General features: G+C 36.2%; 2 protein-coding genes across 4 annotated transcripts in view; one reads left to right on the forward strand and one right to left on the reverse strand.

Moving 5' to 3' along the window:
• The first annotated feature begins 963 nt into the window (after positions 1–963).
• Positions 964–22,638, forward strand: LOC135194999 (staphylococcal nuclease domain-containing protein 1-like). Its single transcript, XM_064221267.1, has 16 exons — positions 964–1,094; positions 7,344–7,462; positions 7,934–8,076; positions 8,424–8,554; positions 8,689–8,883; positions 9,073–9,240; positions 11,579–11,743; positions 11,968–12,092; positions 15,461–15,658; positions 16,458–16,641; positions 16,882–17,154; positions 17,372–17,584; positions 18,465–18,651; positions 18,762–18,973; positions 20,354–20,557; positions 21,600–22,638. The coding sequence occupies exons 1-16, from the start codon at positions 1,041–1,043 to the stop codon at positions 21,708–21,710; spliced, it is 2,682 nt and encodes an 893-aa protein (XP_064077337.1). The 5' UTR covers positions 964–1,040; the 3' UTR covers positions 21,711–22,638.
• The window catches only part of LOC135195001 (tetratricopeptide repeat protein 1-like), a 297,291-nt gene continuing 294,663 nt past the window's right edge, over positions 22,634–25,261 (reverse strand). For all 3 annotated transcript variants that reach the window (XM_064221271.1, XM_064221273.1, XM_064221272.1), the window contains one exon: positions 22,634–23,302. In XM_064221271.1, coding sequence (XP_064077341.1) covers positions 23,175–23,302 — 128 coding nt within the window. In that variant the 3' untranslated portion in view covers positions 22,634–23,174. The remainder of the gene's footprint in view (positions 23,303–25,261) is intronic.

The following is a 25,261-nucleotide window of genomic DNA, read 5'->3' on the forward strand; positions in this document are numbered from 1 at the left end:
TAAGGAGAATTGGACAGTTGATATGAGAGAGAGAGAGAGAGAGAGAGAGAGAGAGACTGGTATGATGGCATCTTTTATTTGCTTATCAGCAGCTTTAAAAGAAGGAAACATTTTCATTTTATTTTTATGTGCCTATTGCCCACCTTAAAAAGAAGAAAAAACTCAATTTATTCACATAGAGAGATCGTTTTCTGTGTATATATACTTAACATGTTTTCTTCGCCCTTTCGACGATTCTAAATCATAATTACTTGCGGATAAAAGCCCGCGTTTGTAAACGGATCGATCTAGTGCTTTTAGAAAATTATGGATGCCTTCGTTATGCTACCTCACTGGGTCTTAGGCGACTTGCGCATTGAAGGAAAGGTCAATCGATTTAATTTGCAGCATCGCAGGGTTCTAGAAACTGGGGAAGCTGTCCTTTGGCAGCACATGTTTATGTTGCTAGGTATAAGCGTCACGGCAAAGCCATGGCAATGGAATTCTGGCACTCGCATATTGCTGTCAACAGATCCACGTTGTCGCGCTACGTCTAAACTTACCGCTTGGCGATGTTTTCCTTTTTATTTACTCGCCGATAGATGGCGATGACTGTGGCCTTCTGACCTGCCACATCACCAGTGTATTTGTTATAATGGTGGATAGTGTCACTCTTTGGTTATTTACTGATGTCACCTCTGGTCTCTCATTGGGCCATAAAAAACGTAAGAAAAACAATGAAGTTCGACGATTATCGAATGTAAACGAGGCATGTGCTTCGAGGATGAAACCTCATCTGTTTAAAGCTCAAGTACCCAACTCACACAGAAATAAACAAACCATCTTAAAGTGAAAATTGTGAGCGCTTATTTATATTTAGAAATTTTATGTAAATTTATTAACATATATATTGTAATATGAAATTATGTTTTATTATTTTGGGTTTTATGACCAAATGCATTATTAAGGGATCATCTCATCCAGGTAGTCGAACTTTTAAGCTGTCAGCCGGCTTGGTCACGTGACTCCAGTATTCGGTCAAGACAGCCTTTACTGACAACATGGCTACTCCGGCACCTGCACCCCCTACGGTTTGTCGTGGAATAGTGAAACAGGTACGGTAAACATGATGTTTACATGTTAGTTTTGGAACCCTAAAGGTCTGTCATACTTGGATATACGACTGTAGCTATTAGAAAGGTTTGAAATCGTGGTTTTAATTGAAAATTTGCCGAAGTGGATACGGTCCCTGACCCCTTCTGCGAGCTGTCTGCCGCGGACGTCTGTGTCGACATATAACAGAGTTGACCATATGATTTAGTGTTAAACGTCCCCCGTGGTATATAATTCACTGAAGTAGTTAGGATTTGAATGTTAGAGTCGTTATTCTGCATAGTTGACGAGCTCTGTATTTCGGTGTGTACATAAACAAAAGAAAAGATTGTACTGTAACACCACAATGTGCCCTTTCACAATTCGGGTCTCGTGGTCGAAGAACCTGAGGACCCTCGGTTTGGAATAAAATTTCTTTGTGACGAGAGCATCCCTGCCGTTCCTTACGAAGTCTACCGAGAGATTACTTTAGTTTCATCCCCTACTTTCCGTCTTGTTTACCTTTACCCTGAAACTGTCAGTATGGAATTGTAGCTTATGGTACGAGGCTGTGCACTTGGCCACACGCGGATTATGAGTATACAATTGCTTACTATAAATTTCGCTCACCTATTTCGCTCTTTAATAGTTAGAACTGTAGTAACCTGTTTGTTTATTAGTTTAACAGATAGCCAGACCCTCAACCTTTTTCTGTTCCCCTTGGGATTGCTTCACCTGTTTGTTTTAGTATCCTAGCTGGGGCCTTCTTATTGTCGGCCACAGCGGTGGGTGGAATTAAACCGATTGTCATGCATTGACTTTAATGGGCATAAGCTAATTAAACCCAATACAGGGTACAAAGGTATGTGGTGGTTGTGTATGTGAGAATTACTGTATAAATTTTTTTACTAAGGTACTACCTACCTTAATTAGCCTTTTGTTTATCCGTAAAATGGAATTAGCTACTTACCCACCTAACTTAATCCAGGCAATATGGTTGGTAAATGTAGGTAAAAGAGCTACCCTGACAATTATATAAATATAGTAAGCACTTTATTTTCAAAACTTACAAGGACCCACCAGAGTGGGAATATCCCTGTGGAGGGCTGTACATACCTTAAACCAAATCAAGTGAACAAAGTAGATGTGCAAAATGGCCATATATACCTAGTGCATACCTAGTTGGCCTTTTGTTAATTCACAAAATGGAATTAACATATACTACCTAGTCCAGGCAACGTGGTTGGTTAACATGGGTGTAAGGGCGACAAACCTCGTCAACAGTGTTACACAACAGCAGTGATTTGTCTGCCGTGGCTATGTAACCAAGAGCCGGTTTCCGACTTTACTGAGCTACCTACTACCTAATATATCCTACAGTGTCATCAGGAGAACTTGTGTTATCTAACCTACTAATGGGGGAGTTTACTGGTTGCAATTTTGCTGTATTAGCTATGGACGGGTAGGGGGTGGCTGATATTGTTACATTAGTATTAGGGTAAATAACCGTAGGGTCCAGAGTGGACCATGTTCGGTCAGCGTGTACAATCCCAAATAAAGTACATTATAACGCGTTCTGACATCGGAGATGGGCATCAGTCGCGACTTGTTGTTGGTGAGAAACGGAGCTAAAGACCTCTACTCTCCTTTCGAAGTAAGTATTTTTTCCAAAGTTAGAAATTGAGGCCAAATTTTAAGATTTAAAGAGGAACTGAAAACGGTCTCAAACGTAGTGCAAATCTCACCAAAACGCGTTCAACATTTTTACTTACAACTCGAGGTATTTAGAAGATTGACGTCATCTCGATGTTTACGGAGTCGCTTGTGTCAATAAACTAACCATTTCCTGTGATAAATCCGCACACCACTTGTGCCCACAGATGCTGGGGCACTTTTATCACAACAAACGGAAAACTTTTCCTCACCAAGTAAACAACTGTTTTGTAGAAGACGACGACGAAGCGTGCACTTTGATAATTTTTTAAATAAATAGTAAAACATCAATATTTTACATATTTATGATGATTAATTTGAAAATATTCGTTATTGAAAAAGTAACTCGATTCTGACTCAAATTTAAGTAATTATTTTTTGGAATTCGAACGTTCTTTTAAGTCCTGTATTATGACGTCACGACATCTTGACTTTCGTACCTATTGTAAATAATTGCTTTACTCAACTTTCTTGCAGAACAGTTTACCAGTTATTCATGCAGATTATCAGCTCTTCATGTAATTGGTATAATCGTAATGCGCATTATTTATTTTTTGAATTTATGAAGATGTTTTACTGCCGGATTAACGCCGTAGTGTGACGCAATCGTTTTCGGTCGATGCGCCTCTGTTTTCGCACCATAAGAAATTATGGTGCCGAATTTGCAATGACCAGAAAGTCTTTAAAAGAGGAAAGTTAGCATTGAGGGGCATATGTTTTGATTGAGAAAAATACAAATTTATTCAATAGCTAGCTTGTAAAAAATACTTTATTACAAAAAACTTGATTGGCAACTAAACAGCATACCTACTATGGGTTTCAGAGACAGTGCAAGCACGTTTTTGGGCAATACCTATTTCTGTAACGAACACTCTTATCAGAACGAGATTTTGCTATGGTGCATTACACCCAGTGCCGTAATTTATAAGGGTATCGTGAATCACTAATCGTAAAGAATAAAGACACTTGTCCTTGTACCAAGAGACAAAAACTCCATTATGCAGAAATGGATACGAACACGCGTATAAAGCTCCACCTACCCTCTCCCCCCACCCCCCCACCGCCACCCCTTTCCTTCGTTCCTTCGCCTCTCTTCTCTCTCTCTCGTCTCTCTCTACTCCTCTCTTCTCCTCTCTCCTCTTCTCTCTCTCTCTATCTCTCTCTCTCTCTCTCACTGTTGCCATTCAGTATGTGTTGACCCTCCAAACTGGGTATAAGACTACACACAAAACGTTGAAATTGGTGAAATTAGGCTATGTATGGAAGTATATATACATAAATATTAAAGCAATTTTATCATTATTGCATTACTATGACAACTAGAATTCATGGAAACTGTTTATAATAATGAAACACGTATGTGTGATGCCTCCACTAATGTGGCAACGATGATTTTGCCATTCTTAGCATGCAAACATTAAAGGTTACATTTATTTCTGGCATACGGTTATTAAAGAAATTCAAAATACTAATATAGACTGAAATCTATGAAAAGTGCTAGCAAAAACAAAAAAGCAAAAAAAAAAAAATGTATGTATATAATTCACTTATCCGTAGTCGTTCCTCTATGCACTTATCCGTAGTCGTTCCTCTATGGTTTTCGGCAGCCAGATGTACGAAAACGTTAGAAACATTTGATTGTATCTACTATAGAAATATCTGTAATTTTTCGGGGTAATTTGGTTGCAAAAAAGGGATAATATACATGAATTAAATTAAAATTTTTAAATAACAAAGTAAATTTAAACTAAATAACGAGTAAAGTAAACAATTTAGGGAATAAAACTTTGCAGTTTCGTCGTCTGCTGTTCGTAACTGTGTTTGTGGCGCGCGCACTTAGGAACCAGCAACAGCAACGGGTTTAAAGTGCAATGTGGAGTGAACTGAGACCAAAATGTGTATAATAACAATCAAATAAGCACTGTGGAGTTTCAGTTGTGACGGCAGTAAGGATAAAAACCACCGATTACAAGGTAAGAATGAATTCAGTTCAAACCATGACCCCGGGAATAAAAAGGTTCGTACTTCAGTAATATAGGCAACAAAATGTTGTTTTATTGTGCTGATTACAACTGCAAACTTGAGTAAGATCAATAAACGTTACATACATAATATTGTTCAAATGATTGCTGGGAAAGATGATTTTTGTCACTGTTCAAAACCGGTATATCCCATGGTAGCTGCCATATTGGATTTCAAATCTGCCTTGAAAAAATATTTGTTCCGATATTGAGTGAATAAGACCTTAACACCGTGATAAGGGTTGGTAGTCGCTGGTGTTTTACCCTATAAGTTGTAATCTGATTAGTCTTTGGTAGATCTACAGTACTATTCTGCGGCAGCCTAGACTATGGCAGTTGCGGTTTTCTATGCAGTATTAACTCCTGAACAAGAATTTTAAGTAATATTTATTCAGACGACTGTAGTTGACCCCTGGGGGCCAGTACTAAACACGGAGAAATACATTGGATGTCGTATCCGCCGTCACGTTCCTTGCAGTCCATGCGGAACTAGCTATTCTGTAGAATTACCTAGTCTTGTTCTCTGTTATCATATCCAACAAAATACACGAATATGCACTTATAAAACTGTTGGTGCAATAATAAGAACACTTCCCTAAATGTTGGATACATAGCTTGGAAAAGTCTGAAACCAGCTTTTGGTTCCATAGCCACACTGTAACTGTGGCTCTGTTATCCAACTTCACAAGTAACAGGCTTCTATTGGATAAGGTCAGCTTTTGCCATTTATTGATATAGGAAGCTATTATACTAGGTAAGGCTGATTCATTATAATACCTGTTAGCCTGTTTTCCCTTAATTTTTTGAAATGGTGTGGTTTGTTAAATGTAATTCATTTGTTTTAGACTTGCTGTCTTTCATTGCATAGTTTTTCTTCACCTTTGGCAAAAGAAAGATACGCTGTAATGGTATTAAACTAATCCGATGAAAAAAATATTCAGTGGTGTAGCATATTCAACTCTATTGCAGCAATGATAATCACAAAAGGTATATTCAGTGGACAAGCGTTAGGCTAAATGACTCTGCCATATCAAAAATGATTTATTTGTAAAAAAACAAAATGGTCTTGGGCATGACCAAGGATTATCAATGCATGCAATTGGTACAGTTTAAAAATCACAAAACCCACACCCTGGGTGATCATTAATTATCGAATGTGCCCAAAAGAACTGGGAACAGAATTGTTTGCAGCTTCCATTCACATCTGTAACAGACTTGAAGTTATGGATGTCTGCAGAAAAGAGACAAAAAATAAGTGAATAATTGTCCAGGTAGGTTAGGCCATTTTTGGAAGTTTTAGAACCTGCTGAACAGCTTGTATACTTTACAATTTGTTGCTTGGAGGATTAGCCCCTCTGCAATGCCAACATGTGTTACTGTTGTTAATAGCCTTGGTCACTAATCTGTACCACTTGATTGTGGATTATATGCTTTCATTTGCTGATCAGACACAGGCTATCAGACCAGTTGTTGTGACTTGAGTACTGTTTTACATCCATGCTGTGGCTGCCATTGGAATTTGGATGTCAAGTTCTTATTAAGCATTTGAGTGTGGATACTTTGCTGCAGGCTTCTGTAGGCTATTTTGGCCAATGTACCCTGTAGGCAAGTCAGGCAGTGAATAACTTTAAGCAATAGCAGTTCAGAATGTTACTAATACTTAAAAGCAGCCATGAACCATTTGAATAGACTTGCCAGTGCAAAGCAGCAATGCATAAGTAGGTGCAGGTTAGCTAGGTTCATTAAATTGGTGGCTATGGAGTGTTAGTGACAATTGACTGTTGACATAGTGTAGTAGTTACACGTGCAAACCTTTTAGGAAACTTTCATCATGGGTGGGTTTTCTTATAAAAAAATGACAAATGTTAGTCATGAAGAAAATCACCATTTTCATTTCAACATTTTCCGGTTTATATTAGGTAATTTTTTTCGTGTAGAAGTTTTTAAAGAACTTAAGCTATTTTTGTACATTGTGCCCCTTTCAAATATTTACTCTCTTTTCAGCCAATTTTCTATCATTGATATTTTCCTTTTCCACAGCCTAGATGAGAAACTATTCCATTCCTTCCAACTCCACTTTGCCATATCCATCTGCAATTTAGCTTCTCTCCTACATTTCCTATACAGTATAAGTCAATCCTTTTATCCACATGTCCTGTCTCTGCTTTGTCTTGGTTCCCTACCATGTTTTTCCATATCCATTCCCAAGTGTACCACTGCATCTTTCAGGTGTTTACACCGACCATTTTTAGATGCTGTATTTATAGTGTCATCATGGCTTTAATTGTCAGCGTTCATGTATTTAATGTTTGAATGGGAGGAAAATTTAGTGTCATGTTCACTGAGCAAATGAGAAGTTTGGAATGTAGCTCCCTCGTTTTTTATGCTTTCAGGATCTTCTTGTATGCAGATGAAATCAAAATGTTCGTTGTCCCCACAAAAGTTTGTCGTTTTGAACAGTACAGTAGTGCGAGTTAAGAAAAAATTGATGTGAATAGTGTGAATTGAGAAAAAATTAATGTGAACTTTTCAATGCAGGTCTTGTCAGGAGATGCTGTTATTGTTCGAGGGCAGCCAAAGGGCGGACCACCACCTGAGAGGCAAATCAACTTCTCCAATGTTGTGGCGCCCCGCATTGCTCGGAGAGCAATTGGTTCGTAAGTATCTGAACTTGACAATATTTGTATTTTATTTAAATTTTATAGTTCAATGCATTGTTTATGATTGAGATATTTTTTATATTTATATCCTCTGTTTGAGATATTTTTTATATTTATATCCTCTGTTTCTTGTCTTTTGTCAATGTGATTATCAAAGTGTAATAACTCACAAGAAAAGAGAGACTACAGTGTTACCTTGGTTCATGATCTTAATCAAGTCCAGGATGCCATTTGTGAACCAAATAAATTTTGCCATTAGATATAGTTTATGGATTACAGTAATCCATTCCATACCCTTCATATGATTGCGTAGTATTGAAGTTTATATAATTACGTATTGGCTAAAATTGCACTCAACAAAAATGAAATGTATTACAATTTACATTGTCATATTGTAAATTTTTTTTTCCTGTGAACATATTTCCTCAGATTAGGTATCAATGTTGTATTTCTTTGCTCTGTTTAAAGTGCCTCTGAAACACCCGATGAACCTTATGGTTGGGAGAGCCGTGAGTTTCTTCGCAAGAAGGTGATTGGAAAGGAAGTTCTTTTTACGGTTGAGACTAAGACCCCTACTGGTCGTGAATATGGTACCATTTACCTGGGGAAAGGTGAGTTTTGTATTTAGGAATTTTGAATTTTTTTGATTTGGCCTGTAGATTTTTTTTTTTTTTTTTTTTTTTTTTTCCTCTCTGAGGGAAGTCCAAAAACTTAAATTTTAGTTCCAGTGAGAAACCTCATATTCTCTGTGGTTTGGTCAAACTACCTCATGATGATCCCACAAAATTATTTTTCCTGAAACCTTTTTTTTGTAATGAGTTGTTAAATAGGAAATTTTTTCATGTGTCCGAGCATTTCCAATACCTCCTAAAATTTTATGGTTTTGCAATATATCTGAGGCTCTTTTAAAACATAATTATAAATCATCAATTATTAATAACCTTTTTTTTCTATTTAGATATTATGACAGGGGAGAACCTGACTGAAACTATGCTGATGGAAGGCTTGGTTACTATTTCTCGGAGGGATAGCATCCGTGGAGAGTCGAAGCTTGTCGAACTTGAAGATGCAGCCAAGTCTCAGGGAAAAGTGAGTATCATTCATTCAAGCACTGTAAAACCTTGGCATTTTTGTTATTGTCTGTGTATTTTATTGTGAGGATGTATAGTCTTTTATTTTATTGTGAGAATGTATAGTCTTTTATGGTAAACATTTTTTAATAGGGTAAATGGAGTGGCAAAGATGCCCAGAATGTAAGGAACGTCAAGTGGACATGTGACAACCCTAGAAACTTCGTAGACAAGGTGAAGGGAAAACCTGTTGAAGCTGTGGTTGAGCACGTGAGGGATGGGTCAACTGTCCGATGCTTCTTGCTCCCAGATTTCAATTACATCACGCTTATGATATCTGGAATCAGGGTAAGTGTTGAAGGTTTTCAGGCAAGTTTTTTTTAAGTTGCTTTCTGGTAATTGATTTATTATTACTTGGACCATATGAGTTTTATTGAATTGAGTATTAGATTACTCTTCCATATGTTGTTACAGCTGCCTGTTTCTTGATTTCACAAAGTTAGATATATATATATATATAGGTACCTTATCTTCCAGTGTCCCATGAACAAACTTGATTCCGAAGGCAAACCAGACAAGTCCTTGAGTGAACCCTACTCTGAGGAGGCTCGTTACTTTACTGAATCGAGGTTATTGCAACGAGATGTGCAAGTCATTTTAGAGACGTTTAACAACAACAATTTTGTTGGCTCTATCATTCACCCTGTAAGTATTTTTAAACCTTACTCAACAGCATGTGATGATGAATTTCATATATTTTGAATTGGTATCTTGAATGGGAAGTTGAACAGGGAACAGTTCTAAGTATATTTAGTTTAAATTGTTTAAGGGGGCTGGCCGGAACCCCTATATATGGTGGTATAGGGTGAAAAATGCAGTCATGAAAAAATCCATGGAGCTTCATATGGCAATTGAGAATACGTATACGAAATATTTCGTCAAAATTCCTCTTACTTCGTAGTTACAGGTTAATTAGTAAACATAACTCCATAAGCCTAAAACATTCATCCGTACAAGAAAATGCAATATTTCTTCTGTTATCGTAAATTTTGATAATTATTGTCAAAGAAATTGTGAGAAATGGCATCTGTAGAAATTCCGTGGGTCGCAGAGGGGAGTATCAAGTTCAACCATGATCAGTAGGAGCACAGACTTCAAGTAGACTACACGTTCGAGTTTCACCTCTGACATTCGCTTCCTTTTACATATGCTTATCTATGTTTCGGCAAGAATTTCATCATGCCAATGAGGAAAAGACAAGGAAAACATCTTGCTAATATAAAGATGAAGAAAATTTGTGCTAATATGATTACAGAATATCATAATATATGCGATATTAGCATAGTTAGTGAAGAGAGAGAGGGAGGGTTGCGTAGAAAGTAAACTTGCCCGTCTTGCCTGAAGCACACGTCACACTGTCCCCAAGGCTACGATCTTTGAGCAAAGGGATCTTAATTTATGATAAATAACAAAGTTTTGGTTTATTAATACCCAAAAAGGAATATGAAATTCATAATAATCTTGATTTATTAACATTGTCTTTGTAAAAAGAGTACAACTTCGAATTTCACCTCTTGACATTCTCTTGCATTTAAGTTTGTTTATTTTTGTTTCGGCAAGAATTTCATCATCCCAAAACGTAAAATCCTAACAAAACATCTAGGTAACATACAGAAGAAGAAAATTCGCTGTAATAAGCAGAGTTGGTGAAGGAGAGAGAGTGAGTTGCGTCTTGCCTGACGCAGTGCCCCAAGCTACGACATATGAGCAAAGGGATCATCATTTATGATTAAATTATGATAAATATAATAGTTTTGGTTTATTAATACACAAAAAAGAAATATACATTCATAATAATCATTATTTATTAACATTGTTGTTATAAAAATACGAAGAAAAACTGAACGCCCGTATCTCAAAACTTGTTATTGACCTTCAAAATCTATCTTCTCACTTAACTTTTAAAGCTATAGCATTGGAATTTGGTATATAACTCAGAAAGACGTGATAGAACAATCAAATGAAGCCCTTTTTTCCAATTTTTGTTTCGCTTTTTAATTTTGTTCTCCTAATTTATAGGGTTTATTTTTTTTACCATAATGAAAAATTCATATCTAGCAAAAAAATTACTTTTAGAAAAAAACTCCTCATTTGATTGGAGGTCTACATCCTAGGTCTTAATATTAAATATCAAGGGAGAAGATAGAATTTGAAAAATGGTTATTTTCAGGGTAAATCGCCCTGGCGTCACAAAACCGAAAGTCAGAGGCAAAAATCATATGCGGTTTGGAGATGTCCCAAGTCACCTTATTATAGTGGTATGAATATCAAAGTCCTGTCCTTAAAGAATGGCATTAGCCGGCCGGCCCCCTTAAGAGTAATTACAGTTCTGAGAAGTAAAAATATGTATGATAGCTATAGTTTGACAGTAATATCTCCACTAAGCTAATGGGTAGTTTTCTATGGTGAATTTCTAGCTATTCTCTGCTAAAGCAATCTTCAAATTATCCCTCACTTTATCATACCATCTAGTCCTTTGCTCACTCATCCATCTCAAATGCCAATACCATCTCTTGTTTTGATTCTCTTATACCTGTAATTTATATCACCTTGCCACTTGTAATTTATTAATTTTTTCAGCATCTAAGCAGTGAGATCCCCAAATTCCTTGTTGATGTCCTCATTTCTTTTCACTGCTGCTGCTTTTCCTTCGTTTTTCATGCCAATCCTTTGGGAACCGCTCATCAGTTTTCTGATTATAATAGATCTTGTATTTACAGTTAATTTGGCATTCTTTTGTAACACATTACCCCTGCCACCACCTATAACAAATACCATGATGAGTTTTGAATCTGTTAAATTGTTAAATACCATGTGCACCAATTTGATTTTTTTCCATTTAATACATTTTTTGACTTTCTTTAATCAGAAAGGTGTTACTTTTAAATAATTCTGTTGACAGGGAAGCTCCTCAGACAGTTTGTAAATGTTTAAAATGCTAAAAATCTGTGTTGTAAGGGTTTATTTGTAATTGGTGTTTCAGAATGGTAACATAGCTGAAGCCCTACTGAGAGAAGGATTTGCAAGATGTGTTGACTGGTCTATAGCTACTGTAACTGGAGGCCCTGAAAAACTACGAGCAGCTGAGAGACAAGCCAAAGAAAAGAAGTTAAGGTTATGGACGGACTATAAACCTACCAACTTGATGGTATGCATTTGAAATTGCTTGCATCAGTTTTAAGAGTGCAGTGGTTTTGGTGGGAAATTGAACGTTCACTCTTGGCTGGAAATATTTATTTGGAGGAAACTTTATAGTTGTATGACATGCACTTTTTAGATAATGTTAGAAACGTCAAGTTTTGATATCTTGTAGGCATTTTGTTCCAATTGGCCTGAACTTGCATTTTAGTATTTATCTTACTTTTACAACAGCTGTCAGACAAAGAGCGAGAATTCACTGGTAAAGTTGTTGAGGTTGTGAATGGAGATGGCCTTGTTGTCAAGAGACAAGATGGTGTATTGAAGAAAATATTCCTAGCCAGTGTAAGACCACCAAGGTAAGTAAATCTTCAAGAATCTTGTACAGTAGTGTTTGCAGAATTTGGTTCCTGATAAGTGTGTTGTCTGCTGTATTACAGTATAGTAAAATTGATCTTATGGGTTTCAGGTTTAAAATGACAACTGTCAGCCAGAATATTCTGTGACATTACTTTTAGAATTTCATTGGGAAATGCTTGAAAAGTTATTTATTTGGGTTTTAGTTATGAATTTGAGTTAGTCCACAATTTGATCAGTGTAAGACATGAAATCTAGTAATGTGTTCTCGAAAAGTTACCGGTGTAGGGCTTGATACATCGTAATGAATATGAAAAGTCAAATGAAAGGTCCATATGTAGATCATAAAAACAGTATAAAATGTGGCTTTGCATGACGGTGCATGGTGACATCAAAATGTAATGTTTGAAATTAATCAGTATTGTGTAAGTAATAGGTGTTGATAGCTTTTGTGAGACAAAAATAATAGCTAACTGTAAATAAGTTGAAAGTGGCTGTCACCTTTCTTTTTATAAATCTGTCGCTCAATTTTTTGTTAGAGCGTTTATTATGCAAGAACTGTAATTTTCTCTGTAGTATCTGTTTTTTAAACACCTGATATGCAAGTACTTGTAATCCTGTAGAATTTTTTTTATTCTTTGTCAAGCCTTCTTTCCCATGATATTTTCTGCTTCCCATTAGAAAAGAATTCTAGTAAAGTTTATCTCTATTATACAGTTTAGTTTTTTAAACCTTGTAATGTACTGATAAAAGATGCAGACTAAAAAAGAAACAAAAATATTGTGCGAATCTGTTTTCTAAACAAATTGTCTGATCCAGTTTTTTTAGGCTTCTTAGTCACGTTCGTTAACTATGGCTTAAAGGGGGCCAGCCGGAACCGTTATACATGAGGGTATCGGGCAAAAAATGCAGTCATGAAAAAATTCATGGAGCTTCGTATGGCAATGCAGAATACGTATACGAAATATTTCTTCAAAATTCCTCTCGAAGTTACAGGCTAATTAGTAAACGTAACTCAATAAGCCAAAAACATTGATCCGTACAAGAAAATGTAATATTTCTTCTGTTATCGTAAATTTTGATAATTATTGTCAAAGAAATTGTGAGCAATGGCATCTGTAGAGATTCCACGAGTCTCAGAAGGGAAGTCAGCTACCAATCACAGTTCAGTGTGAGTACAAACCACATGTAGTGTACATGTTCGAGTTTCACCTCTGACATTCGTTTGCTTTTACGTGTTTATAATTGTTTTGGCAAGAATTTCATCATACCAATGAGGAAAAGACAAGCAAAACATCTCGCTAACATACAGACGAAGAAAATTCGCTCGAATATGATTACAGAATATCATAATATACGCAATATTAGCGTAGTTAGTGAAGAGAGAGGGAGGGTTGCGTAGTAGCGCCCCCGTCTTGCCTGAGGCACACGTCACACTGTGCCCCAGGCTACGATCTTTGAGCAAAGCGATCTTCATTTATGATAAATAACATAGTTTTGTTTTATTAATACCCAAAAAGGAATATGAAATTCATATTAATCATGATTTATTAAAAAAATTTTTGTAAAAAGAGAGTACACGTTCGAGTTTCACCTCTGACATTCTCTTGATTTTATGTTTATCTTTTTTTTTTTCTGCAAGAATTTTGTCATGCCAAAGGGGAAAATACAAGGAAAACATCTCTAACACACAGAACAAGAAAATGCGCTGTAATAAGATGAGTTAGTGAAGGAGAGGGAGAGATTTGTGTAGGAAGGAGTACCCTGTCTTGCCTGATGCAGTGCCCCAGGCTACAATATATGAACAAAGGGATAATCATTTATTATTAAATTATGATAAATAACATAGTTTTGGTTTATTAATACGTACCTGAAAAAGAAATACAGTAGACCCCCCGTATTCGCGTTTTCCGGATTCGTGGACTCTCACATTCGCTAATTTCTCTCTGGAAAGTTTCCCCCGCATTATCCGCGGAAAATTTGCAATTTCACGGTATTTTTCTATGAGAAATATCCACAAATTTTTTTTTTTTTTTTTTTTTTTTTTTTTAAATGCACTTTTTGTGATAAAATTAATAAAAAACCAAGTATGAAAATTGTTAGTGGGTTTTTCTTGAGTTTTAACTAACAAAATAGGCTGTTATTAGCATTTTTATAGGGGTTCCTAACATTCGCGGGTTCTAACTATTCACAGGGTGTTTGGTACGCATACCCCGCGAATATGGGGGGACCACTGTATACATTCATAATAATCATTATTTATTAACATTCTTTATTATTTTTTAACATTCTTTATAAAAATACAAGGAAAATTTTGAACGCCCGTATCTCAAAACTATACTTATTGACCTTCAAATTCTGTCTTCTCACTTAGTTTTAAAGCTATACCGTTGAAATTTGGTATGTAACTTAGAAAAAAATTATAGAACAAGCAAATAGAGCCCTTTTTTCCTATTTTTGTTTCGCCTTTAGTTTTTTTTTTTTTTTTCCCTGATTTATAGGGTTTATTTTTTTAACCATAAAGAAAAATTCATATGTAGCAAAAAAATGACTTTCAGGAAAAAAAAATCTTCATTTGATTGGAGGTCTACATCAGGTCTATATATGGTAGTAATCCCAGGTCTTAATATTAAATATCAAGGGAGGAGATAGAATTTGAAATGTTTGTTTTCGGGATAAATAGAATCTGAAATGGTGGTTTTCGGGATAAATCGCCCTGGCGTCACAAAACTGAAGGTCAGAGGCGAAAATCATGTGGTTTGGAGATGTCCCAAGTCACCTTATTAAGTGGTATGAATGTCAAAGTCCTGTCCTTAAAAAATGGGATTAGCTGGCCGGCCCCCTTAACCAACATTTTTTTATGTCACTTTCATTTGCACCCCAAAGCACAACCACTTATTTTGCTTTGTGTGAACATGTAGATAGTACGAAAGACTCTTGTGCAGTGGTTCACCACCCCCAGCTGGATTTGTTTTTGCCTTTTACTTTCTCCTATTCCATGAAGTCTTTCCATCTGCCTGTTCAATCTCATTAACTCTTAGCTATCACGCTCCAGGTTTCACAATGCGTTTATGAATAAAACCTTTAGGCAAACCCCATGAGAATATTGAAATTTGTTCTCAGTATTCTTGTTAAATTTCATTAGTTCCAAAGGAAGGGTGGTTGAATCTATTTTATTTAGAGACCAAAAACCTCTCGTTGAAAAATTCTCAAAGAAGAAAATTTCTGATGTTTGGTTTTAAGAAGTCCGGGACTGTTTTATTTAGAGAATCAAAAACCTCTCGTTGAAAAATTCTCAAAGAAGAAAATTTCTGATGTTTGGTTTTAAGAAGTCTCGACTGTTTATTGAGAATTTTATCTTTTTCTACAGATCACCGGAGGGTGATACCAACAGAGTACCTGGTAAAGGTTTCCGTCCCCTCTACGACATACCTTGGTTATTCGAAGCTAGAGAATTCCTCCGCAAGAAACTTATTGGCCAGAAAGTTCATGTGACAGTCGATTACATCCAACCAGCACAAAACAACTTCCCCGAAAAATGTTGTGCGACTGTCAAGATTGGGGACATGTAAGTAAAGTAATGATGGTATTGTTTCATGAGCAAGATTTGCTTCAGAAACAACTAGCATCAACAATTTGAGTATACTTTTGCCATGATGATTTAACTGAAAGTTGCATTGCGATCACCGTAAATACTGTATTAACCAATGTGACAGTACCATTTTTAATAGTAATGCTGTAATTTATTTTGAACATTGTAAACACTCCTTTGAATTGTAATATTGGCAGCAAAGTTTTGTGTGAGAAAGTGAAAGACCTTTTAGGGTTGTCAAACATACATTCGTATGAATGTGTAAGTTTGTGTGTAATGATGGAAATTCAAGTAACTATGATGATTGTAAATTTGCCATCCAACGTAATTTTGAAAAGTGGTGGTATCAGTGACTTGGGATCGAGGATAGAGATGATTGTATGGTGTAGTTCATTTAAACTATGATTGCAATGGTACCTATGGTGTGTTTATGCAGATTGATTAAATTTTGTCTATGTATTACTAGATAATTAACAAAGATGCTGTAATTAACAAAGATGCTGTAATATGCTTAAGCTGAAAATTACAATGACAGCTGATTAATGGTGGTTTATAAAAACTTAGCTACAACCACTTTCGTTCCTTTTACTGTACCTCCTTTCATACTCTCTTTCTTCATCATACTTTCCACCCTGTTACACCTTTCAAACCTTTTACTGTCAATTTCCATATCACCGCTGAATGACCTCGTAGGTCTCAGCTTAGGCCTTTGGCCTAAATTCTATATTCAACTCAACTCAAGATATGAATATCAAAGTTAGTACTTTTATTTCAGCAATGTTGCAGAAGCTATGGTTAGCAAAGGTTTTGCAACAGTTGTTAGGTATAAACAAGATGATGACCAAAGGGCAAGTTGCTACGATGATCTCTTGTCGGCTGAAGCGAAGGCAATCAAATCTGCAAAGGGTCTTCACAATAAAAAAGAGAGACCAATTCACAGAGTTGCAGACATTTCCAGTGTAAGTAATTTATCGTTTTTTTTTTTTTAAGACATTTCCGGTTTTAAAAGTAATTGTTGATTTTTTTCCAGTTTTAGTAATTATATATTTTGTTTTATATTATAGTTCTGCTTAAAAAGTTTTCAGTAGCTGTATTATTTTGAGATAATGGAAGTATTGTCTACATTTTCAAAATTCATAGTGGTTAGCCCCGTTCTCTTGCACAGGTTTCAAAGTTTTTTTTTTTCCTCCCCCAATTAGGATGTGGCTAAAGCGAAGAACTTCCTTCCATTCCTACAACGTGCTGGCCGCACAGAAGCTATTGTTGAGTTTGTCGCCTCAGGTTCAAGAGTAAGACTCTTTATCCCAAAGGAGACTTGTCTTATCACATTCCTACTCGCTGGTATCAGTTGTCCCAGAGGTGCTAGACCTGCGCCAGGAGGTGTTTCAGGTATGATTCCAGCAGAGCCATACGGAGAAGAGGCCTACCAGTTAACGAAGTCCCTTGTTTTACAAAGAGAAGTCGAGATAGAGGTTAGTATTGGCTAAAAAAATATCTGTGTTTTGGGGGGCAGAAATAAAGTACATGATGTATTGTAATAAAACATGCTGAAAATACATTAAATTTTAATATATTTTAAAACTTAAAACTGAATAGAGATACCTGCACAGCTTAATTTATTTTTAAGGTAAGAGTAGACTGGTTGTCACAGGATGAGCTAGGAATATTAATGACGACTGTTTTATTCAGGTTGATACAATGGATAAAGGAGGAAACTTCATTGGTTGGTTACATGTTGAAAATAAGAACTTGTCAGTCTTATTAGTTGAAGAAGGTCTCAGCACAGTCCATGTGACAGCGGAATCTTCGAAGTTCTACAACATTTTGAATGCTGCCCAAGAAACTGCCAAGAGTAAAAAATTGAAGATTTGGGCAAATTTTGTAGAAGAAAAGGAGGAAAAGGCTAGTAATTTAAGTTTTGAGTAACTTAGTCTTTAAAGTAGTGGATAGCTTTATAATAAACAAAATAATAAACTATTTTCTCTCAATTGACAAATATTGCAGTGTCGGTTACTCTTTCATTGCCTGAACTCATGAGCTGGTATCCAAATACTAACTTGACCAACAAAATGTAGAATAAGGCCTTTTATAGTCATTATCAGCTATCTTTTTATTGTGTAAAATAACATTAATGCCTGGTAGTTATTGCAAGGACTGAAGAATAATTAGTTGGCAAGTAGATCTGTTTTCGATGTTATTGCAGGGACTGGAGAATAATTAGTTGGCAAGTAGATCTCTTGATATGAAAATATGAGTTATTTGGTGTGGTTCTCTTGATTTAGCTGTATTCCATAAAGACTATTTTTATAATTGTTTAATTGCTAAGATATTCCTTTAAGACTATGTTTGTAATAATTCTGAAGTTTCTAAGATGGTTATATATATCTAAGGTCACTATCACAGTGTGAGTAAATTTTCACACTAAATTACATTGATGTGAATTAATAATATTGAGCATAAATATTATGTAAAATAGGAAAAGGAAATAAGTTCTAAATTGTAGAAGTGCCCTTGTTATTGCTAGGTACTTATCAGTTTTACTTATTGACTAACTTTCCATGATCGTGTAATTAAACAGAGTACATGAAAGTAAGAAATGAAAATTTTACAGAATGGAATTCCAGGTTAATGGAAATTAATATATGACTTGTGAAAGGCATCGAGGATGTTGTAGAGTAAAAATACTTAAATGTATAAAATTAAAAATATAACTGATTTTTATTTACATCAGTAGTCAAGATTTGACTTTTTTTTTTTTTTTTCTTTCTTCTTTTTACTTTAGGTTGATGATACGAATGTTGAACGGAAGTTTGATTACAAGCCCATGATGATCAGTGAGGTTTCCAGGGATGGTACTTTATATGGTCAGTATTGCTCAGATGGGCCTGCTCTAGAACAGCTTATGTCAAACATTCACCATGAATTCACAGCTCGACCTCCCCTTGGTGGTGCATATGTACCAAAACGCGGTAAGTGTTTCGGGAACACACTTGATGTATTTCTGTGTTATGTATAATTGTCATGAACACCAACAGGAAAATTCTTGTACTTTGTGCTAAGGCCATAGCATACATTTCAGGTGATCTATGTGCTGCCCAGTTTGTTGATGGTGCGTGGTACAGAGCAAAGGTCGAGAAAGTGTCTGGCAGCAGTGTTTCTGTTCGGTACATTGATTATGGCAACAGAGAAGTAACTCAGTCCTTGAAATGTGCTTCACTCCCATCAAATTTCAGTTCTGCATCTCCTTATGCTCATGAATTGCATTTGGCACTAATCAAGTTCAGCAAAGATGTAAGTAGGAGTTTGGAGGTTCTGGAAAAATTCCTTACGTATTTGTCATTTTTTCATGTTACGGGGATAGACAAGGTTGTGGGTGAAAAGTGTTAATCTTTAGACTTTAGACTTACTAAAAATTATTTTCTTTAATTAATAAAAAATCTGATGGAACCATACCTTGGAAAGGTTTTGTTCCAAGGGGAGAAAATTTAGTTCATGTAGGTGTATTTTTTTCCATCAAAATGGTTTGGTCATTGAAGTTTGTTAGGTAGGATTTTTTATGGAGGGTGGTTAATGAGTTAGGGGATTACCAACTCATGTGCTTGGTTGTAGACCTTTACATATTTTTTTCATTGATTAGTGGACATATGCTCGTCTCTTGATAATTCATGGGGTAGGCACATCGCTGGTGAGAATCCCCTGTATGCTCATCAATCAACAGCTAGAACCTATTACTCCTGCAGTTTCGCATCAGCTTTTGAGGTTGCTGTTGGAGTTAAATGAGCCTTGCTTATAGTTCTGCTCATTACTGTAGAGATAGGATACTGCATCTTTATATACTAATCACATCACCATCTTCCCCTGTAGGGGGTTTGATGATTTCAGTGGACCTTACTCTGTATTGAAGACATTGCTATGGGTGGTTGCAGTTTTCTGTTGGCCCTTGGCTACACCAACTCCTTAGTCTTTACATTACACACATGCCTGCCTCCTTCCATCTTGTGGTCCATCTTTTAACCATTTTTTTTAAGTGCATCTGTAGAGTTTTTTCTCTGTTTCACCTATAGAATCTTGTACTTAACTTCATTCTGTATCAATATCTTGTTTGTCCACCCACTCCAACTCACACTTTCATTATTTAGCACCGAGTAGGTGAAAGTGCCCAGTGCTTGGTTTTACAGTCCATAATTTATTCTTCCCAAATTGCAGCTTGGGTTTACTTTAGGAAAAAGTTATGCCTTTAGACTTAAAATTTTTCTACAACCTCAGTAATCTGAAGCCTCAGTTTCATGGCCAGTGGCATGTGAACAGTAGGATTTTTCTACGTGCAAGGCTATTTGGTTTGACAGGGATCTGTGTACATAAGCTAATTATAATGGGGTTGTACAGGAACGTGTTTTTGTGTAGACTTTTAAATCAAGGTTTAATTCCCTGCTCTCTTTCCCACATCAAGCTTTTCTTAAGGTTTAATTCCCTGCTCTTTTTTCCCACATCAAGCTTTAGATTTTTGTAACTCCGGTACAGGTGTAGTGGTTGTTCTCTTGCAGGAGTAGCTAATGCATTGAGAACATTTTTACTCTTAAAAGGATAGACTTTAGTGCAACGTAGATTTTATGTCTACAAAATAAAAAATTACAAAATCAGACTGTAAAATAAATTCTTGTTGTGTAACAGGAAGATTTTGTTGAAGAAGCTTTGGGGCTCCTCATGACTGAAGTCATGGACAGAGAAGTTTTAGTGAACAAGGAATACCGTGTTGGAGGACTTGATTACGTAACTATCCAGAGATCGGACACAAAGGCAGATGTGGCAAAAACTCTCCTACTCCAAGGTTTGGTGTTACTTGATGAACGTAAAGACAAAAGATTGCAGAGTGTGGTAAGTATACTTTTTGTACACAACAATCTGTTCTCTAGATTCAGTACTACTTTGGCTTAATGAGGTTTTTGGTGTGGTCTGGCTCTCTGATAAGTAACCAAGGATTTATTTTAATATTTGAGCTGCACTTGAGTACAGTATTTCCTAAATATACTGCTTATAGAAATTCCACATTGTTCCTAACCTAAATGAACCTGCAATTTACACTCAACATTAATATAGCTAAACAAAGTTGAGATTTATCTAAAATGGTAGCCTTGAAAAAAAGATAGATGTAAATTTAAGTTTTGTTGTCCATAGAAGCGTTACTGTATTAGGTATATTAGTAGTCCTCGGAAGCCTCCAAGTAAAAGAAAAATTAATAAAATGACTAAGCTATTGATTTCATGTATAATTTATTTACACCTGGTAACACGTGTCATTAATAAAAAACTTACTCTAGAAATCAAGTGTTTCATATATACAGTTTATGTAGCTTCCATTAGGATACTAAATGCAACTGACAAGGCCTACTGGCAGTATTACTTTTCCTGGCTATGCAGTGAGTGATTGTGTGATAGTATACACTTAGTTAAAATTACAGAACCTAATGGTTTTTTAATATTTTTAATTTTCCTTATCTAGTTGAGATAATTTACATGCTAGTTTTTTCATTGAAAAAGAAATTTTGTACAAGTATTTACATTTTATTTTACTCAATACTTGAGTACTTTTCAGGCCCTACCTGTGGCCCATTTTCAAGAACCTACACATCTCTTGAAAATGGGCCACAGATAGGGTCTGAAAGTACTAGTGTGTGGAGTAAAATAAAAAAAAAATGTAAAGACTTATAAGTAAACACGTTATACACATGATTTTGTGGGTTTCTTTTTCAATCTACAGAAGAAAAAGAATTTTGTTTAGTTTCATCATTTCTAATTACTGGAAAGCACAGGAAGTCAAATTATAGCTTTCAGATTACCAAACTGCCCTGGCAACAAGAAGGTTAAGTTGTATTAATTTCTGTTTAGGTAGAAACCATAAAGCATCATTATTATTTCAGATTACTGAATACCGATCTGCCCAGGAAGAAGCCAAGAAGGAGCACCGCTGTATGTGGCAGTACGGTGATGTCACAGACGATGATGCCCACGAGTTTGGCATGGAACGATAAATGGACAGTTTTTCACTTTAGTCATCAGAAAGTGTTCACAAAGTATGAAAGTGAATGTGACAAGCTTATGAAAACAAAAGCCTTTTAAGTGATAAGTTTGGTGTCCTTGAAATGAAACGTTTAGGGACTGAAGTGTCTTCGTAAACAATTTTTATTACATTAATAAATACATAAACAGTGCCATTTATAGTTGGTACTACTGAACCTGATGAATATCATTAGCTTCAGTTTTTTAACTTAAAATAACGGCACTGATGGACCGCAGCTAATGGTAGTGTGAGCAAGTTTGGTCTTTGTGCAAATTAGCCCATTCAAACTAATATGCCTAGACATTTCTCACACTTTTTTGAAATATTTATCACTTGACCCAGAATATTTAATATAAATTATGTCTCTGAGGTACTGAACCACACATGAGTGTTAAAAGTCCTGTAGCTTTAAGTTCTTTTATATCAGTGCTTCCTAGACCTTTCTGAAAACGTTGGTGTGTTAACGGAAACAATCTTTCCAGTTTTCATTGTTGTCATAAGCAAGGTTGTACGCTCCTTGTTATATTTATTAATTTTTTTCTTCCGGTAACATGGTTACTGTTATTTGTTACTTTGTAAAGAAAAATTTAGTTGTTTGGGAATTGAATTTATTTATGGAAACGACCATACAGTAGCTAAATGGTTACTAGGCCTCATAACGAATGGGTGATTTTTACGTAAATGTACAATATAGTGGATTTCCATTATGTTTTTGACAAAATATTGTATATACAAAAAATATAGATACTGTAGGATGTAATAATTTTTCAGTCATGACTATATTACAAATAAAATTTTATATATTAAAGTTTTATTTTTTGAAAGTTGTTAAACGTAAACATTGTTTTATGAAGGTAAAGGACACCCCACTGGTGACTTAATAAATGTCTTCAATTGTATTTAATGTTTTAATTTCCAGATAAATTCAAATACTCCAGTGACTACTGATGCTTGGCAAATGAAACTGTACATTATGTTGCTTGATTTATGAACAGCAGGAGAATTTGCTCAATTTCATGAACAGCAATAAATTTCCATATACGTACGTATATGTAATCCTTGCAATAATTCACAGACATCATGTAAAACATTTCAAGCATTTTTGCAAAGCTTAGTCATAGAGAAGACACTTATTCAATTACACGATCACAATGATTCCAGTGCAAATATTTCATAAAACTATTTACATTCAGCTTCCCAAAATATGGACACAAAAGTTTTAATTAAATATAAAATTAAGACTACTGGAAGGAAAAGTTAGCATACAAAATTCCAGTATGTACAACATAAGCAGAGAATAAGTTTTAAGAGCTGAAGCAAAAGGAAATTTGTCACTATTTCACATTCCTAAAAGGGAAATATGCATGACTTGTATATAAAATAAAATTGGTAAATAGTTATAGTATCACAAGAATGCTTCAGAAAAATATTTGTACTAGGTGCCGCTATTTTGTTTGAAGCTAATGTTATAACCCCCGGAACTAGGGTCCTGTTTTAGTTCAAAATTATTTGTAGATAACCCGAAAGGTCGTAAAATCATGTTGCCTAGATCCTTCAACTTACCTGCAAAGGAAAAAAAGAATACTTTAATTTTATATTTTTGTATTCAAAAATACCAAATTTGTAACTAATTTGTATTTTTCATGACAAACCTGAGGTCTTCACATTAGGATTTACTAGCGCCAAGCTGGAAACCGGTAGAATGAAAATTACACTTGTGAGATCCAGGGACTATTGGCATCTATACCAGGTCATGGGGCATGTATAACCAGAATGCCCTCGGCGTCCTGTGACCCACCAGTTTAGACTGCTAGAAGGGTGGTTCAAGGTGGGCCTTTACCTATTAAGACCTCAGGTTTGTCAGTTATGAAAAATACAAATTAGTTACAAATTTGGTATTTGTTCATATACGGAACAAACCTTCGGTCTTAAAATTAGGATACTTACTTATTGGAGGGAGGTAAGTCTATAACTGACTGGGAGTTTGCCACCTTATCCATTTCCGAATACATTGGGGGAATTCCAAGAGAATGGACAATGAACCTAGAACCAAAGAGATAAGCGAATCTATTGGTTTCCCTCAGTGGGTGCTGATACCATTCTATGGTTTACACATTATGGGAGAACAGAGAACCTTCCCTTCTCACACACTACTCTTGTCCCTTGTATCTGGATCCACCTTCACCCCTCTCTTCCCTATTATGTAGAGGGGTGTGTTGCTACTGAAAAGTGTACCATAACCTGAGATAGCTTCACAGTATGGCTGACCACCTCACCTGCATCTAGTCCATTCCAGCATATGACGGTACTCTCCATACTGCCCGTAGTTAAAGGAGTAGAAAGAAAGTAGTAAAGAAAAAAAGACCAGTCATCCCATTCATTCTACTTTCATACCTTCATCTTAGACTAGACACAAACTGACCCGCCAGGGGTACTGGATGAGCTATATCACTTGTTGGGCCGCCACCACTGGACCCAAGGAAAAAGTGTCCAAAGATCTATGGGCAACGTCTTTTAAATAAAATGAGGTGAAAGTTTGGCGTTTCCAAAGACCAGCTTTCAGAATTCTCTCCACAGACATGTTCTTAAATGCCAAAGAGGCACTGAAGCCCCTCATGTCATGAGCTCTAGCTCTCTCCTGGCTATTTGACCCCCTGTCTTCTGTCATGTAGGCATTCCTGATCGTCTCCCTTAGCCAAAACGATATTGTATTCCTGGACACTTCCTTCTTGTTCCGTCCTGTACTTACGAACAACCTCCGGCACCCAGGCCTGAGGTGCCTTGTCCTTCTTAAGTACTCTCTTAGTACCCTGACGGGGCACAGAAGCATCTCATCTTTGTCACTGTCTACAAAGTCTACCAAGGAAGGTATGGAAAAGGAGTCGAATCTGCCGTCCATTATTGCTGGGTTTTGAGTCTTGGCCATGAATTCTGGAACAAACTCGAATGCCATTGACTTCCAACCTCTCAAGTGCTTTATGAGATATGACAGGCCATGTAGCTCCCCCACCCTTTTGGTTGAAGCTAGGGCCAATAAGAAGACTGTCTTCAGGGTCAGGCTCCTATCTGTGGACTGCCTTAGTGGTTCGTAGGGGGGTTTTGTCAGACTACTCAGTACCATGGTCAGATCCCAATCTGGGGCTTTTAGTTCCTTTGGTGGACATGACTGTTCAAAACTCTTCATCAGCATGGCCAACTCCCATAAAGACGAAATGTCCACCCCTTTCATTCGTAAGACTAAGACTAGAGCAGCCCTGTACCCCTTCACTGCAGATACAGACATATGCCTTTCTGTCCTGAGATATACCAGAAAGTCTGCTAACTGCTGAATAGTGGTACCGAGTGGAGACAAGTTCCCTCTACGACACCAATCACAGTATGCCGACCACTTTCCTTGGTATACTGCCGCAGATGATTTTCTGATATTTCCTGCCATCTGAGTTGCTGCTTTTGCGAAAATCCTCTCGCTCAGAGATACTTGACAGTCTCCACCCGTGAAGAGATAGGGACTTCACCGACTGG

The sequence above is a fragment of the Macrobrachium nipponense genome, chromosome 15 (genome assembly GCF_015104395.2).
Source record: "Macrobrachium nipponense isolate FS-2020 chromosome 15, ASM1510439v2, whole genome shotgun sequence".
NCBI lineage: Eukaryota > Metazoa > Arthropoda > Malacostraca > Decapoda > Palaemonidae > Macrobrachium > Macrobrachium nipponense.